The sequence below is a fragment of the Mytilus galloprovincialis genome, chromosome 6 (genome assembly GCF_965363235.1).
Source record: "Mytilus galloprovincialis chromosome 6, xbMytGall1.hap1.1, whole genome shotgun sequence".
Taxonomy (NCBI): Eukaryota; Metazoa; Mollusca; class Bivalvia; order Mytilida; family Mytilidae; genus Mytilus; species Mytilus galloprovincialis.
The window spans coordinates 19,077,607-19,096,544 of NC_134843.1; the positions used below are offsets into that span (position 1 = coordinate 19,077,607).

The window sequence follows — 18,938 nt, forward strand, 5'->3', positions numbered from 1 at the left end:
AAAAAGGACTGATAAGTTTAGAAATTTCTACATCAATGGGGTTTATATATTTTATTACCACTGTCCCATATAAAAATCTATACAACTCTTTAAGCACTGCAACAGAATTACAATCCATATAATATATAATAAACATGACCTTTCGATAGAAAATAAATCATTTATCCTTCTACATATTGACACAGTAGCTTTTCCTTAATGTTAGGGGTATTTTTACAGGGGTAGAATTTGATAGCAAATACCCTAGAGGAAAATATGTTTAAAAATCTTAATGAATGTTTATATATGAATCCAAGCAGAATTTCTGGATACCAAAAATGTATATTATATCAGTAAAACAGTTTTTCTTTTTAAAGGTGAAAGTATTTACAACAACTCTATAAAAGATTTAGTATATTTATATTCTATAACTAATTGATAACAAAATCTTTATAAACAGTATTTAATAACAAAAATCTTTACAAATGGTATTTAATAATCTCTATGTGTTATAAAATCTCTAAATCCTATCCAATACACATTGAATCAAGAACAGCTTCATTAATCCAATGTTATGAAGAAAAACAAACAATTATATAAACAGGTTAAAACATTGTCAAAGACAAAATTTTAATATAGCAATAAATGAATAGGTTAAAACACATCTATTATGAACCATATACATATAATCAATGAACAAAATACTATTAATAAAGGTAACCGCCTTAAAATATACCAAGTAAATACAATAACTCATCCATTCTGCTACAGGTCACACATACTTACTGTAAATTCAGAAATTATTACAAGGTTTTTATTATTGTGAAAAATGCAATAATTTAAACTCGCATTTTGAAATATTTTATATGAATTAAAAAGGATTTTTTTTCAAAATCCTAAACATTAAAATCGCATAGAAGTCTAAAATGACAAAATTGCAATAATAATAAATGCACGCAATAATTTCTGAATTTACACTATTAGATTTTAGTTATCTCAAACCTTTCACTTCTTCTTCCTTACAATATATACTCCCATCCATCACTCAAACAGCATTAAATAGAGATTTCACATGTTAAACTTTGGTTTTATTCACCACACGCTATGAAAATAAAGTACCTTAAAAATTCTAAAGCAATTTACATAAACAGAATACCTAGTAATCTCTGCTACTACTTGTGACTGGTTTTATAAAGAAGGCAAGTTCCTGTATTTTTTTTCTACACTTATTTTCCAAAGTTTGTTATGGTCTCACAATTACTTTAAATGATATCTCTTAATTGTGTAAGGGCTGTTTCAGAAATAAATATATAAGCCTATTGGCTTGACAATATAAACTGAAAATCTAGCAATTAAAGTAAATCAATGATGTTTCAAAAATGATTAATTTCAGAACATAAAATACCATAACCTTAATATAAGTCCTGAATTCTTTGTCCATACAGACTTTAATCATGATATAAAAAAGTAGTGAAAAAATTACAAAAAATTATGCAACACTCTAAAAATTCAAAATTTGACAAAATAAACAGAATCTGACTAACATTTCTATTTCACAACAACACAAGTATGTCTGAATTTCTACAATACATATATTATGAAGCACTTAAACTATCACAAAACCTTTGAATAAAAGGTTATTTGGTTTTATAACTGTGGTTATAAAGGTTTTGATACATTTTATTTTTTCTCATCCAGAGAAATGCTTGTATTAGTAAATTTTGAGACCTTGACCTATGTGTACTATTCTGGTGGGTTACGGTTATCGAAATTACTAAAGTATAGACTACAATTGGGGGTTCAAAAATAACACCAGTCTGGTGGGTTACAGTAATGGCAAGCACTAGATTATAAAGTATCAGAAATAACACCACTTAAAACCAACTAATTCTTGCCAATGCTAACATCACATTTGTATGGATCACACACATAATACTTCCCATACCACATATCATGAACATCCTTCAAGAGATTCTAAACTTTCATCATTCTCTAGTTATAGACCAATATCATTCCAAAATATCATCCACACATTTTTGGGAAATCAGTTTTCCTAGCAAAACTCTTAGTAATCATCCTATACATTCTTCATTAGTATCAGTACATAGAAATACCAAATATTCACAATGCATCATGTCATACCAAGTATCATTAACATACAACAACTTTTTCGAAACTTATATGGAAAACTCTCTACTAAAAATGTTAATACATGTATTATCTCATACTTCAAAAGATTTAATATCAAAGCAAAGCAATTAGCCTGTTATTAAGATCAGCAAAAGATAATAGAAATAATTCAAAATCTATGAGTGGTGCTTTCGTTAATAATATTTGTTTTAACAATTATTCACATAATTCATATACTTCCATATCAAATTCAGGTCATCCATTTGTTTCTTAAGATAAGTCTTTGTAGCGTTAGCAAAAAGTTATAAGCATAGACTATACAATAAAATAACCAGTCAGCATAATACAATCTGGATATGCTACTCATATAAGACAGACATCATTTTGAAACCAACATACTTTAAGCAAATATAATGGATTACAAATAATTTTTACTTCAGTCAACTGGAAATTTCAATGTATAACTTATAATCCGATTCTGATTTTGTCAAATTTTGTAGTTTATTGGTTTCAAATTAAAATAAAAGAGCACCGTCTTATGCCACAAAAAAATATCATAAACAATATCCCACTAACAAATTAATGCAATACAGAATTTATTTACCCAAGGAAAGACATAAAAAAATAAAATTTAATGAAATTTACATAAAAATACCATGATAATAAATCTATTGGATGTACTGCAATTGAATTGTTATATAATGGAAAGTAGCTAGGTGACAAGATGGAATGTTTTGGCAGAATGAAGGTGATGAAACAATTTCATGAATTGAATTAAAAATAATGAAATAGAAGATTTCATCCAACACAATAATTAAAGCATTTTTATTAAGTATGCAAAGAACAAGGGCAAATATTAAATGTATCCAAGAGCAGATTGGTTAACTTTGTATCAATACAATTTTCAATTCATATAAAAAATATAAAAAAATTGGTTGGTTCTCTTTTTAGTCTTGTGCTTTTCAGAGAACTCCATAAAGTTTGACAGAAATTGCCCTCATCATCAAATTTCAAGTTGAAAAAGAGCTGTAATTTTATATTTGCCTGGTATTTGTTGTCAATGAAGGAAGTGATTAAGCATAGACCCTGCAATTTTTTTTAATTTATTTTCATGGTATTTCTAAATATAGTTTAACAATGGCAACTTTATTTCATTTTATTTTCTTTTGATACACGTTTAGTCACTCGTCCACACGTAATTCCTATTAGAAATATAACACCTATTATTGAACAAATAACTCCAAGGAGATAGGTTTTTGCAGGTGAAGATGTAATTTGTGATACTAATTCATTTACACTTTCAACTGGAGCAACCTAAAATGAAAGAAAATAAATACTTATTAATACACAAATATTGTCTATAAATCAGTATTTGTAATTAAGAAAAAAAATCTGTTTACAATAAATAACAATATTATTTCATACACAGTCAAACAGTTGAAGTCTTCAATCACACACAACAAAATTATTTATTATATTACTTTTTTAATTTAGGTAATACTTGTTCTATTCTGATAGCAGCAAGCATTAAATTTTTTTTTACGGTAAACAATTTTGAATGTTAATTCATACATATGTTAATCCATTACACATGTGCTGATTATAAATATACTGCAATTTATATCATAGTAATGAAGAAACTAGAATAAGATGATTAAGTATTATAGATACATGTGGTTGTAGAATAATTACCAGTAAATCCCAAAAGCAATAGTCAAATTAAAATCTTATTTTAAAGTAATTAACATGACGCTGGATCAGTTAAAAACAAAACCATCAATGATATTGTGGTCAAGTTTTAAAAGAGATATTTAAGCAGTAGTTTCTAGATCATCTGGAAACCAAAGAAAAATCTAATTTTAATGTACCTAATGTGCCCCAACTCATAAAACTGTAAATGTCAGAATCATTAAATTTGAAATGGAGTAGTATTCTAGTTAATGTCCATGATACTATGTTAAAATTTCGGAAGATTTGGTTCAGAGGTATAAAATGTACTTTTATCATCTGATGATGAATGAAATATTAAACCAATTTTCCTTGACAAAAATCTGTAACCGCAACATGAAGCCACTTTTTTGGTCTCCATGATTCATAACACACAATTTTAAAACTGTTGCAAGTAATACTACTACAAAAGTAAACAAGGGGACAATTAAACACGGTTTTATTTTGTTTTACTGATAATTAAATTTCATAGAGAAGAGATGTGTGTAATAACTGATATTTCCAATCACCTATAGTGATAGTAATCTTTACTAAAGGAACAGCAAAATAAAGTTTTCAATCCCATATTTTCCCTAACCATGTGCATACCAGATTTGTTGCTGTTTCTCTAGTAAAGATGAATGGTGTAACTAGGTATTAGTCTACTGAGTAATTACCTAAGAAAGTCAGTTTGAAGCAATGCAAGAAGCATCTTGTACTGCTAATAAACAACTACCCATTTTATGGCTGTATAATGACGGAGTTTACTTATTGCACGTAAGTGTTTAAATATCACATTAAAACATTCCATGTAGGTCTGTATGAATATTAAATTTAAACCTGATCATTGCATTTAGGTCTGTTTGAATATTTCATTAAACCCTCATCATAAAGAGGTTTGATTGTAGTTGTTTTTTTTGGTGTTAACTATGTATTATAGCATTTATATAAAGCTGAGCAAAAGTTTAATAAAAACACTCAAAATACCTTATTATGTTTTCTTAGTGAGCCTGATAGAAAAAATGTTTTACACCTCAAATATGAAAACTGTACACTGTCAAGATTAAAAAATCTTGTTTGAACTCACTCAACCCTTATATTCATGCAAACTGTCGTTACTTTAGTTTCCATCCTTTGAAAATAATGAAGGTCTAACCAAGGTCAACATCCGTTTTTAAAAATTTTTTTAACAACTTTAAAAATTCATCTGGTATTTGATGTGTATTATGATTACAACAGCTACTTGCATGTATAAAAAATCCACTGAATATCTTAATTTCTTATTTGTTTCAATCATTTTTTTCAACATTTTAGTGTTAGAATTTATACAATTGATATTCTTGAGTATATTTTTAATACATAAAATCCAAGATTTCAGCTTTTTAAAACCACCAAATATTAGGCAACATTTAGAGATTGTATGATAACTTTAGGAACTTTATATCAAGTAGGGTATTTTATTGTGTTTTATGACTTACTTTAATAATAACATCATTCCTAGCTTTCCATTAACATATATTAAGGGTTGACAAAATATGAATATCTAGAAAACCTTCTAATTAACAAAAGACATAACTTTCGTGTTTAAAACCTTTTGGTTTTCCGAGAAATCAAGGAAATATTTTGTAATGCCAATATGTCAAAATTTGGTACACAAGTTCAGCAACTTATGAAGTATAAATTATGAAGCAAAATGACAGGTGACAAATCATCAATGATATTTGACAACATTGGGAGGAAAGGCATTTATTAGAAACTAAGCAGAGATCTTAATATGTTGTGCCTGGTTTGGTATTCTGTTGCCTATAAATCGTTTCTTCACATCCCATAATTGTCAATAAAATCACTCACCTGCACTGACATTTCCCATAAATCTTTTCTACGTTTTAACTGTTCATGGCATCTTTTATCCAGTCTATTAGGATGATCTTCATATTCTTGTAAAAGGCATGTCATTTCTAAAAACATTGAAAATGTACAAATTATTATTTTTTAACAGATTAACCAAAAATTCAAAGATAAAACGAAAAATAGTTTCCATATATCAAGAAGCTGTTATTTGTAGTTTCCAAGAAAAACACAAATGACCGACAGTCAGGAGAATTTATTATATTAAACCCCTCCTTCCTCCCTTAGAGATAAATAAATTTATAAATATAGGCAGATTTAACACAATTTCTTATGACAATGTCCTTCAATTAAGTGGCATGAAATTTTTTTCTACAAATTTATGACAAGGTTCATATAACTATAATATATTAATCCCTATAACCACAAAAAAGAAAAGAAAAAAAAAGGTCAAACTCAGAAATATTTGGATCTAATGGTTCAAAAATTGAGTGACCGATTTTTACTTTTGATAAAAAAATAAACTAGAGACGCCAAGGATACTGTGTCACTCCCCTGATATTTTGGTTTACATTTATGCATGAAATAGTGCAACCATTATACTTTTGCTTTTGTTTCAAAGATTTAAGCCAAAAAAACTGCATTTTACCCTTTTATTCTATTTGTAGCCATGTCGGCCATGTTGGTTTGCAAGGTGAGCTAAAACAATAAGAGTACTTACTTCTACCTTCACCAGACTCTACATCTGTACAGAATTTATGTAAATCTTTCTGACAAGCAGTATGTAAAATAGGGTCAATGTTTATATCTATCTCAGATTCCTGGATAATTCTCGCAATTTGCTGTAAAACAAAATTGTAGCATCTCCAGTTTACGTCAAAAATATGCTAAGAAATATTAAGATGACAGAAACACAACTGCAAAACCGAAACAAAATCATGCTATCAACATAAGGACACAAAAAAGACTGGTGACTAAACAATTCGTCAAGTTTTAATTTGCTCCAATTGGGAATATACTTCAGAGACTATTTAAGAGACTAGTTTAGGTTTCTGCAGAAAAAATACCTTAGTCCAAAAAGTCAAATTTATTTTTGTTCTTTCATCTTTTCAACTGTGAGAAGGTCCTTCCATTGCATTTGTAATAATGAGTTGATAAACTGTGTACTATGTGTAATTTACGGTATATTATTTTTTCAACTACAGCCAGAAGATAATTTTAAGTGGAACTTGGAGGCAGATATTGTTATTGTTAAATAATCTATGTAGGACAAGCAAGTTAAAAACGGTAAAAAGTTGCTGCAATATGCAGATGTATTCTCAAAAATATTAACAAATCTAGGCTTTGTTGGCCAAATCTTTTTTTTAACAATATAAGTGATTTAAACGTCCAGTTGATTTTAACAGAGTTATCTCCCTGTAGTGTTATGTATCAACTTAATACTTTTCTTAAGAAAAAGGTCAGCGGATTTAACAAAATATTTGGGAGAAGATGAGAATCTGAGAAGCTACAATATCCTTAATTCCATTTACACAGAACATAATTCTCACCTGTTTACATTTACACAGAACATAATTCTCACCTGTTTACACTCTGTACTTTTTATTAATCGCTCTTTAAATTTGTTCATCAAACATTGTTGTACTTCTCCTTTGCTGTCGTCTTGAGACATTTGGAGAACACTATTAGAATCTCTATCTCCAGCCCCTTGTAATGCCCTCTGATGCTCAGGATCACAGTGTTGTTTTATCTAAAATTATCACAACACTTATTACAGCTACAAAACAATAATCTTACGGGATGGCATGTTCCATAACAGCTATGACAAACATTACTCCCAAAAACCCTTTGTAACTCTTAAACTACAAATGAAAAATCTAAAAAATTTGCAGATTTGCATAATCCCAATCATATTTTCTTATTTTTTCGAAAAAATATTCTATACTGTTTACATCTATAATCTAGACTGATATACATGTAGGAATATAGGAAAACCATATAATTCATATTTGTCACTATTTTAAGAAATTTTCCTTTGATCTTACTGACTGATAATTTCCTTTCTCAGCCCAGTAGAGTGATATGAAAAAATATCGCTAAATACTAGGGGCACACATGCCCATGTAAATGACATTAACAACATCTTTATAAGTAAATCAACAATAAACAGATTATCATTGGTTATCTCAACTCGATTGCTTTTCTCACTTTCACTGTACTAGAAAATCAACCTCGTTGAGATGACAAACAATAATCTATAAATTTCATCTAAGTAAGATATAACTTGAACAGAATTGATATTATGACACAGTAGCTTATTAAATGTTTCCATGGATCAAGGACAATATGTGTTGAGAATAACTGATCAGTTGTTAAATTCTTAAGTACTACTTTTAATTTGTTTCATTCTGACACATCCTTCAAAATTTAAAAGTTTTGATATACAATTTACCTCCCTCTCACAAGCATTAGCCAAGGCAACATCCTCCATATAATTCATTGCTGATTCTTTAATCACATCTCTTATTACATCTGTACATCTACCAGATAAATTCTGAAATAGATAAAAATCAATTTACTGTGGATTCATTAATATTTGGTGGATACCAATTTTGGTGTGGGTTCGTGGGTGCAAGTGAACCACGAATTCAAATGTTCAATGAAATTAAAAAAATTCTATAGGCTCTGTATGCAGAGATTGGCAAAATCATGAAATCTTATATTGACAAAAATGCATTTTTTCCTTAATCTACAAAAAATTAATACATCCAGGCACATTATTTAGATTACCAAAAACCTCAGAATAAATTTCTAATTTAAGCTATTCCTACCTTTTTAACAAATTGTCTTCTTAAACATAAAATAACCTGACCACTCATTTCTTGGTCTGGTGAAGCTCTCTCTATGATGTCAGTACAGAACTTTCTGATATCCATACTGCACTCCTTCCTTAAAGTAGGATTTAGTCTATAATCTAAAATACAAATACCAAATTTTATTAAACTAGTGTTTCTTTTTCATATATTACATGTGAGAATGTACTTTAAAAAATATTGGTATACATGCCGTTTAAGAGCATTAACTCCAATAATGAGTTGACTGACAGTTTCAGCACTACAGTTTTAGTGATCTTTAGTGTTTCTTGTCTTGTTGATCCTATTAAAGTGTCAAACTTTCTATTAAAGTTTTCAAGATAGTGGGTATAAATTCTTAATATTGGTAAAAAAAAAAAAATTTAAGAGCAATAACCCCAATAAGGGGTTGACTGAAGAGATAATATTCAAAAAAGCTTGGCAAGCGGCTCGCTCTGACACATTTACAATCTAAATTCCCTAAAGATGACTATCGCCAAGTTTAGATAAAATTTGGATCTGTAGTTTCAGAGAAGATATTTGTTAACATTTATAATGGATTAGGAAAATAAAGATATATACCAAATGATAAAGAAAAGGGCACTTGGCTCTTTGAACCAGGTGAGCTAATAAAAAATAGTTGGTCTAAGTATAAAATGGATACCTCTATTTTTTGTAATTTGTCTTCTGACCAGTATCTCTCTACAGTTTGCATCAAAGTTAGGATCATGTTTATGACCGACTAAACATGTGACTATATCTGAATCCCCATCGGTACAGTATTGCTGTCAATATAACAAAACAATTGATTCTAATCAGATAATAAATGTAGGAATGGTGCAAAATGGCATTGTAAACCCTCTTACAAAACATATACATGTACCTACTCCAAACATAGCAAAAATTCTTATTTATTTCTGTCCCTTAAGGTATTCATTAGTCCCACTATGCTTTTGTTATTTGGTGATGTTTTTTTTTTTTCATTTTCAGTGCATCTTCGTCTAATATCTAACATCTAAAAGTTACATTTTTAGTACTTGGGACTGCAATTAATTTCTGAAAGTTTTACCATACTACTAATTTACAGATCTATAATTACATTAGATGTATGTTTACGTTAATCCTTAATCAATTGCATTACACATGAAAATTTATCATTCATGATGACACAAGGTTCCACTTACTGTTTGATCAAAATGCACTTCTGGTGAGTTTATAGTCCAAGTAAAGGGAAACAACCCTAACTTGATTATTGGTTTTCAGCTTACATTAATCTGAAATCATCACTTTGTGTAACACTTAAATCAGGGAAAGTACAAATGAAAATTTTCAATACCTTTATCATCCCCTTACAAACATGGTGCAGTTTATAATCAGCATCCAATTTTACTTCTTCTTTCTGAAAACAAACAAACAAGCAAATATATTATCAATTAAAAAAATCAAACTTATCAAAATTTACCAATCTAATTGTATATTTTTATTGGTCGTGGATATGAGTTCTCAATTACATCTTAATCAATCAATTTGGCTAGTTTAAATTTCATAATCATTTTTCAAAAAGTTTCTGTTGACAAAATATAGAGTTATCTCCCTTTATTGTTATGTACCACCTTAATCAGAATGTGGACACCTTCTATTGTTTACCATGCGAACTAGAGAAGTGAACACTGATGCCCCTGCCTACAGCAACAGAAAGATCATGACTTTGTTTGGTGATCTTAAAACATTCAACTACATTTTTTTCTTCAAAAAGTGATATTTTATTTATTAACTAGAAACCAAGGCATTTTTAATTTTCCAACAATCAAGAACTATAACTCTATAAGAGTATAAGTGAAAATTACAAAATCAAATTTAATCTGTCTTAAGGGGTCCAAAACATTTATTAAAATTTCAATTAATTTCAAACAGTGGTTACATATTTACCATCAGGAAACTAAATGTGTGAGAGACCTATGCATGGACAGACAGAAATGAGGATTCCTAGGAACCCTTGACTGTCATACATAATTTACCATGAAATATCAAACAGGTAAGTGAGGTTACTTTTACTTCCACTTTAATATCAAGGTTAAACTGAAATCATAAGGACTGAGTTATCTTGCCTATCAGTAATGTTTGGGATCATGTTCAAATATATTAAGGCCTAGTTTATTGAAATACTAAACTATATGTCTTTTCCTTTGTTCAAATATAGTCCATTTGCATATCATTTTTATATCCTCCTTTTTACAAATAAGCAGAAGCCTCTCCTTCTAATCTATGTTATACTTACTTCTCTTTTAAACAGAATTTTATGGCATTTCTTTGACAGCTTTTGTTGATGTGCTTTCAAACATTCAATGACCTAGGCAAAAATAAAGCATAGTTTACAACACGTGTCATATTGTTTAAAGTTAAGAACTTGGGTCTTATACTAGGCAGTGTCCAGATTCACAAAAGAAAATTTTATCTGGCCAATGACCTCTGCAATTTAAATTGTAACGGTTCCTATCATTTTCTCATCTTGGCCTTGACCTTGCAAATAAAAATTGAACTTGATTTGTTACAACCTGCAGTAATACTTTATAAGGAAGAATAATGTATCACATATGCACTTTTAGGGCCTTCAGCTGTTATCTGTTCTTTGGTTGAGTTATTTTCTCTTTGACATATTCCCCATTTCCAATCTCAATTTTATAAGATATAATAAGTGCATAGACGACCTGGACCTTTCTGTTGCAATTAAGAGTAGAGAAGAATGTTTTTATCACTTATAAGCAAAGCTTGGACACAGTATCTGTATTTTGATCAGATCGATAGAATTCCAATCAGCAAACTTTAGTGTATAGATATATTTGTGGATGTCTTACCTTAGCATTTCCATGTTTAACCTTGGAGCAGAAATTCTGAACATCTTCAGTACATGCTTTATCTAATTTGTCATCTAATTTGATATCTTCACCCTGAAAATAATAAGTCTTATTGTTTATAAATGTCAACTGTTTATAATCCAACAAGCTATGTCAAAATAGACATGTTTCACTTACCAAAATTTGCTTATAAAAAAGTAAAGCGCATATCTCTAGAACAGTAAAAGAGAAGCCACTGAAAATCACACTTGATCTATGTTTCGTAGTACAAAGCACTGTGTACAAAATTCATAACAGTTAGTTAAGCAAAACTTCAGCTAAAGAATTGAAGCAAAAATTCAGCATTTTTTTTTTCCATTTGTAAAGGGGCATAACTGTAGAACGGTAAAATTGATGCCACCAAAATTCATACTTGATCTGTGATTTGTAGTAATAAGCATTGTGTATAAGATTTATAATGTTGTTTGAGGCAACTAGAGATGGAGATTGGAAACCAATTTTTGGAGAGACGGACAAGGGTAAAATTTAATGCCACTATGGCAAGGGCAGAAAAATCATGGGTTACAAATTAAACTAGATACCAATAGAAACACAACACATTATATTCCAAGCCCCATTTGATCTCTTTTTGAATATGAACAGTGTAAAAGTGTTCCTTTAATGCTTTTCTTTAAATATTTTACAGGTTACTAAAACAGTTTTGTCTCAAATAAACTTTATTCAGTTCAGAAACTTCCTTTTAGTCCTATAAGTTCAAAATATAAATTTAATAAATATGAAGCACAGCATTAAGTTCAAATGCACCCTTATTGTGGTTAGAAAAGCCTCTCAAGATTTATCTTTTTAATATACATAGTTGAAGGCCACCTATTGTTTCTGGTACTGTTGATACATTATTGTTTGTTGGATTTGTTGTCAAAGAGATGATGATTAACAGACACATGGAATACAAGAATGACCTACCCTCTGCATAGATTCAAATCTAAGTTGTCTCCTACAATTCTTATCAATTCTGTGCTCTGATTCAAGAAGTGTATCATTTCGTATATGTTCACTTAAACAGGTTACAACATCACCTCTGAAAAACACAATCACAACAATTTTTTAATGTACTAAATGTATTCATTAAAAGGATTTTTATTAAGTGGCGAGCGCAAGTCCACCTCTTGGTGTAGAATATTCCCACTCCATTAAAGATCCAATGGTGGCCTTTGACTGTTATCTGCTCTTTGGTCGGGTTGTAGTCTCTTCGACATAGATGTGTTTTCCCACTTTCCATTTTCAATTTCATTCATTGAAATACAACACCAGCTTATTTAAATTGAGAGGTTTTGTCGTCTGATCTTTAAAAGTGACAGGAATGGTAAATCAAGACTTGAAAAGAGATTTTTTACTCATGCAAAATATGGGACAGGATAACAGCTGTATTAATTTTTCAGTTCAAAAGAAAAATGTAACTGACCAAAATTGATACTTTTCATAATAAAACAAAAGCATAGTGATGACCAAGCAATACACTCTGAAGTAACTGCATTATGACAAAATCAATGATGAAAAGTATCAATTTAGGTAGCTAACATTATATAGGATCAAAAATGATATATGAAACAGTCATTTATCTAAACATAATCAATATTCTTCACATATACATAGATGATCACTTACTTTCTTTTTACGTTGGGACAGAACTGCTTCACAGACTTTTTACATGCTTCTTTAAATTTATGTGAGAATTCATAATTCTTCATAGAGATCTGAAATAAAAGATTTACTTTAAAGACATTTTTGTTTCACTTACATAGTTTTTATTGTAAAATTGGGTGATAGAGAGACAAGTCAGCATTTGCAAAATCAATTAATTCTATTTTATAAATGTTCCTTAATCTTATTGACTGATAATTTCTTTTCTCAGCACAGTAGAGAGATATGCAAAATAATCGCTAGAAACTAAGGGTGCACCTGCCGTTGACAATGAAATTTACAACATTGTCATAGGTAAAATGAACAGATTATCATTAATCATCTTAACTAGATTGTTTTTCCTAAGTGAGAAAATCAATCTCATTGAGATGATCAATGATAATCACAATATATGAGGCCAAATAAAAATATATGTGTGGTTCCAGTTACATACTTTTAAAAAATAGGGTCGGTAGGTCGGCAAATTTTTTATTATTTTTTTTATTTTTATTTTTGAATGTCAAAATCCGGAAAAAAATCGTGTGTTTACCGAAATTGTTTTCGGTATAATACACGCCCCAACCGGAAGTCCACCATTTTTACATGTGTTTGGTTGTAAAATAAACAGTCATAATACGTTTTTATTTAGTTAATTTTGTTGCATTCTGTTATGAATTGTTGCATTTTAGCCATAACAGATACTTGTGATGGAAATTCAGATGACAGAAATCTATATGAATTTAATTATTTTAATTCACAATCCTCAAATTTGATCGTTTGAAAATTTATTTTTCAGAAATGAAAAAAAAAGTTCTAGGGTCGGAGGGTTTTAACTAGGGTCGGTCGGGTTACTGGAACCACACATATATTTTTATTTGGCCTGACACTCAACTCAGTGACAGTAAAATGTTTTATGATACATGCCTTTATTCGTGTGATTAATGAACAAATAGCAAAAATGTGAGATCAATTATTGCAATTTCAAGAAATGCTGCATAAAATTCTATCAAAATTTAAAATGTGAGTTTTAATTTTTTGGCAATTTTGTCTTGTTACAATCAATCTACACATGAATTAAAACATAGCAAAAATTTCAAGATTTTCAGAACTTACCAGTTGATGATGTTCTATTCCTGCATAACATTTGGGATCCATTTTCTGGTGATGTTTATGTTGTATCAAACATTGCATAACCACATCTTCATCTTCTTCTTCTTCCAACTCCTACAAATATATAAATATGGCGCATTCCATTATTCATGTAATATATAAATATGGCGCATTCCATTATTCATGTAATATATAAATATGGCGCATTCAATTATTCATGTAATATATAAACATGGCGCATCCCATTATTCATGTAATATATAATTATTCATGTAATAAATAAATATGTCACCTTCCATTATTCATGTAATATATAAATATGGTGCGTTCCATTATTCATGTAATATTTAAATATGGCATATTCCATTATTCATGTAATATATAAATATGGTGCGTTCCATTATTCATGTAATACTTAAATATGATATCTTCCATTACTCATGTAGCAATAAAATTCATCTAGCCAACGTTTGGCCCTTTGGTATATGGGTCAACATCTTTAATTGTTTTTACATAGGCAGCAATGGTAACGTTTTTCCTGTTGCTCAGTCCATATCGTAAACTTGGATATGTAGGATAGCTTGTTTGGAAGCTGTGACATTTTCACATATGTGGTTAAATTTTGAGGGTACGAAGTGAGATTACTTTTTCCGTAAATTAGCATACCCTGAACATCCTTTCGTCATACGACTCCTTGTGGTAAAATATCCCCTTTTTAACACAATAAGTTCTTTGAAAATTTAATACTTTGAACACATTTAATAGCTCCATAGTTTTTACACATTTATTCTATGTTCCTCTACTTTCCTAATCACCACAAATGGTTAAGCTCAGTCAATTGTAAAAAATAGAAACATGTCCAATATCACTACACATAAATTTTTTCTTTAATGACTTTTGAGTTCCTCATTTCGAGGCGCATTAGGGATGTTGTCCCATATGATCATAAATTACATTATACATAGCAACAACTGGTCAATTGTCAATAAGTTAGAATGAAATTCAAAACAGTGTGGCTGTGGCCATTGATTGACACATTAAATTCATCCATTGACTGGGACAATTTAGTGAACGTTTGTATGTAACGACCACTGCTCACTATGTACTTTTTAAAGACACTTAAACTATGGGGTCACCAAAGGTTCTCAACATCTTAATAAAGTAATTCGAAAAACTAATCAGAAATAACACGATGTTTTGATTTATATTAATTATATAAATCAAAACATAAAGGTTATTCCTGATTAATTTTTTGAATTATTTTATAATTAAAGAAACCTTTGGTGACCCCCCAGTTTAAATGTCTATCGTAGGTACGTCGTGAACAGTGGTCGTTACAGACAAACGTTCACGTAAATTGTCCCAGTCAATGGATGAATTTCATGTGTCAATCAATGGCCACAGCCACACTGTTTTGAATTTCATTCTATGGTCCTCAAAAGAAGGAAAGATATATTACATTATACAACATATACCTAGCACAAATTTATTTGTTCACAATATAACAATAATTGCCCGTTTGGTTCTAACTAGCCAGTATGTTTAGAAAATCAGTGACTATGGAAAAATTTTGTTTCTGAATCAAAGCATTAATTCAATTGTAATTTAAGATAAAACAAACCAAAGCTATTGAACTACTTAAATTCTAAATCTTTTTCAATAGTTAAATCAAAAATAAAATTTAAATCATAATCAAGTAAAAACTAAATTTTGTTGAAAACTATTTTAAATTTGATCATTATGATAAAAAGATGTTAATGAAGATATGTATGTATAAAATATACTGTGGATGCATTTTAATTCGTTGAATACCAATCTTAAAGGATTTGGAGGGTACACATGGTACAGCTAAACCACAAATTTAAATGTTTAACGGATAACAAAGGAGTAGGTCTGGTAAGGGTTGATTTTGGCCTCAAATTTCAGGTTCATCTGACGAAAGATTTCAGACACTTTTTAAACACTGAAGTGTCTATTTCAGTTGATTCAATGTGAAAGATTTAAACTAATTAAGTCATTTAAAACGTCCCAATTGAAGCTTAAATTGGAAAAATCTATCAAATATGCCCAAAAATGTCACTTTTCAGATGATTTTTGTCAAAAATGAAAATGGCCGCATCCGTGTTCATCCTCAACCTTTATATATGTTATGTATTATCATCAAATACAACTTACATTTCAATATTATGAATGAACACAGATGCGGCCACTTTCATTTAAGACGGAAACTGTCTAAACTTTAACTAAAATGCTCAAATTATGACGATTTCAGTAATTTAGCATGACTAAATGATGCTAGTACCCGATATATGTGCATTGTATTGTCAAAAACAGCCCATATTTATATAGCAGAAGCCTTCTACTTCAAATAAATAGCTAAAAGTTTACATTTTAACCATTTTTTAAAACTGCTGTATTTTGAAGCCAAAAAGGGGTTTTACTGAACCTACTCCTTTGCTGTATGATTATATGCAAACTTTTGGAAATCCACAAAAATCAAATATCCATGAAAATGCAAGTTTCCTCAATTCATGAAAATTAGTAACCAGCAATATAAATAAATCCACAGTATTAGGTATAAACAAGAAGGATAAAAATATATATGAAAATTTAATTCTATGACTACCTTAAATACAAAATTTTATCTACAATAACACTGTGCACAAAGGACTAATCAAATAAAGGCTGAGGCAAAAAATATATAGAACAACCATAAAGGGCTTGAACTGTGAGCCTTAGCATTTTCATTACTGGAGTAAAAGTATTATTGCGAACCAAATGAAACTTTTCCAGTCACCTCTATTTAGACTTTTTTGTCAGTTCTATTGTACCATTGAATAAATGCAATAGCTATGGTTATCTTTGTAGCTAATTCACAACCAACCACATTCACAATCAAGAGTGATGGATTTCTCTTAGAAGAAATTTAGAGGTCCCAGTGAATAAACTTCACAGAGATCAAAAGATTGTGCATTTATTCAATGGGACAATAGAACTGTCAAAAGTTTAAACATATTGACCAATAGGAGATGACAATGTGGAAATGTTTCATTTGGTTAGCAATTTTATGGCGGATAAATTCATTCCCTACTGGAAATATTTCAAGAAGAAAAGAAAGCATGAAAACTGTAAATATGGGGTTTTCTGTATTCTTTTGTTGTTTCTGATTATTTTCAAAAAGATGCAGATAAATATATCATGCAATTTGTGTAGAATTTTGATGTTTCTTTTCCATGAATTAGTTAATAATACTTCCATGTTAAAAGTTTTCAAGTGATTAAATATGTTTTGTTAATATTGGTGTAATTTACCTTGAATAATTTGCCTTGGACCTAAAGCAATTAATTTTCCCAAAAGTTAAAAAGATAAATGATATTAAGGCCACACCAATTTAATTTCTTGTTCTACGGATTTTTGGACTTCAAAATTTGGGGCGAGCGAGCGATTTGAAAATTTAAATAAAAAAATATTTAATTTGCAAATTTTTTAGGCGAAGCTTGAAAAGTAGAGGCGAGCGATTATAATTTTTTTTTGTAAACCTAAAATAGTAGGTTTTGACAATATTAAAGCTTGATTTATCACTTGTACTTTGACATTTCTTTAATTTGAAGTATTTTTTCCCTGTTCACCAAGAAATAATTAAATCTGTGGTCTATGTATGACATGCATGTGTGACTGACAATGAGACAATTCTCCATCCAAGTCATAATCAGTTTGGGGACAACCCCTTAATGTTATAAATATCCCTTTTACATGTTTTATGAGGGATCAATATAAGTTATAATATATTTGTTTGTACAAAAGGGCTCATATTTTCTCAAAGAACTATATATATATCTGGTATTAAATGCTCAAAACATGTCCAAGAATTTTGTAATATTCCTGGACTTTAACCATGTTAACACATTTACTTAAACAGTTTAATATTATTCAAAATAAGTGGACCCCTCTTTTAGCAATGTTTAGAAAAAGTTGTTTAAGATATGATGTAACTCTCCTCTTTTTGAGTACAAAATTCTAAGTTTTCAAAGGTTTTGTATAGAAGAACTATACAAATCCTTGGTATTTCTATTTTCTTTTCTACATCAGTAAAATGACCCCTTTTCCATGTTGTCTGAGGGAGGGTTGTTCTCAACCTGATATAAATAACAAACACAGGTCAAAGTACGGCCTTTTACACAGGGCTTTGATACAGACCAAACAGCAAGCTATAAAGGACCCAAAATTATTAGCGTACACAATTCGAACAGGAAAACCAACGATCTAATTTATATATCCATGTATATCCAAACGGGAAAATACCAATGAACAACATAATTACCAAACGATAACTGCTGAACGACAGGCCCCTCAATCAATCAGGACAGGTGCATAAACATGCAGAGGCTATGGATACTTTTGTTTCGCCAGCATACAATATAATTGCAGTTGAAGGCAAATCCTTCAGAAGTTCTTTGTACTTTATTCTAACAACGTACATGTTTTGATATGGAATATAAGTAAGGGGGAAAGTAACCAACTTTTTGTTCTTTACTCCGGTATTTCCACTGATATAGATTTATATCGGAGATACAAATCCTTGATCGGAGCACTCCCGCTTTGGATAAGTAGGTTTCATGCTGAAACAAATATTCTCACAAATATTTACAAAGTGTGCTGGGGTGCTTTTATGTTTAAAATCGTTATATATACAGGTTAGACTGTGATTTTAAAAACAAATGTTGATATCTTTTTATAATGTTTACAAAAAAACGGTGCGGGAAATGGACATGATTAC

The 18,938-nt window shown here is 29.7% G+C and overlaps 1 protein-coding gene across 4 annotated transcripts in view; it reads right to left on the reverse strand.

Annotated features, from left to right (window-relative positions):
* Positions 1-3,062: 3,062 nt before the first annotated feature.
* The window catches only part of LOC143079132 (Golgi apparatus protein 1-like), a 46,196-nt gene continuing 30,320 nt past the window's right edge, over positions 3,063-18,938 (reverse strand). For 2 of the 4 annotated variants that reach the window (XM_076254327.1, XM_076254326.1), the window contains exons 13-26: positions 17,473-17,493; positions 14,165-14,275; positions 13,037-13,125; positions 12,335-12,449; positions 11,372-11,464; positions 10,795-10,866; positions 9,853-9,915; positions 9,181-9,301; positions 8,496-8,638; positions 8,117-8,218; positions 7,247-7,414; positions 6,386-6,506; positions 5,668-5,774; positions 3,063-3,423 (exon numbers count right to left, since the gene is read on the reverse strand). In XM_076254327.1, coding sequence (XP_076110442.1) covers positions 3,256-3,423; positions 5,668-5,774; positions 6,386-6,506; positions 7,247-7,414; positions 8,117-8,218; positions 8,496-8,638; positions 9,181-9,301; positions 9,853-9,915; positions 10,795-10,866; positions 11,372-11,464; positions 12,335-12,449; positions 13,037-13,125; positions 14,165-14,275; positions 17,473-17,493 — 1,494 coding nt within the window. In that variant the 3' untranslated portion in view covers positions 3,063-3,255. The remainder of the gene's footprint in view (positions 3,424-5,667; positions 5,775-6,385; positions 6,507-7,246; positions 7,415-8,116; positions 8,219-8,495; positions 8,639-9,180; positions 9,302-9,852; positions 9,916-10,794; positions 10,867-11,371; positions 11,465-12,334; positions 12,450-13,036; positions 13,126-14,164; positions 14,276-17,472; positions 17,494-18,938) is intronic. The other 2 variants (XM_076254329.1, XM_076254328.1) reach the window with 1 other exon arrangement.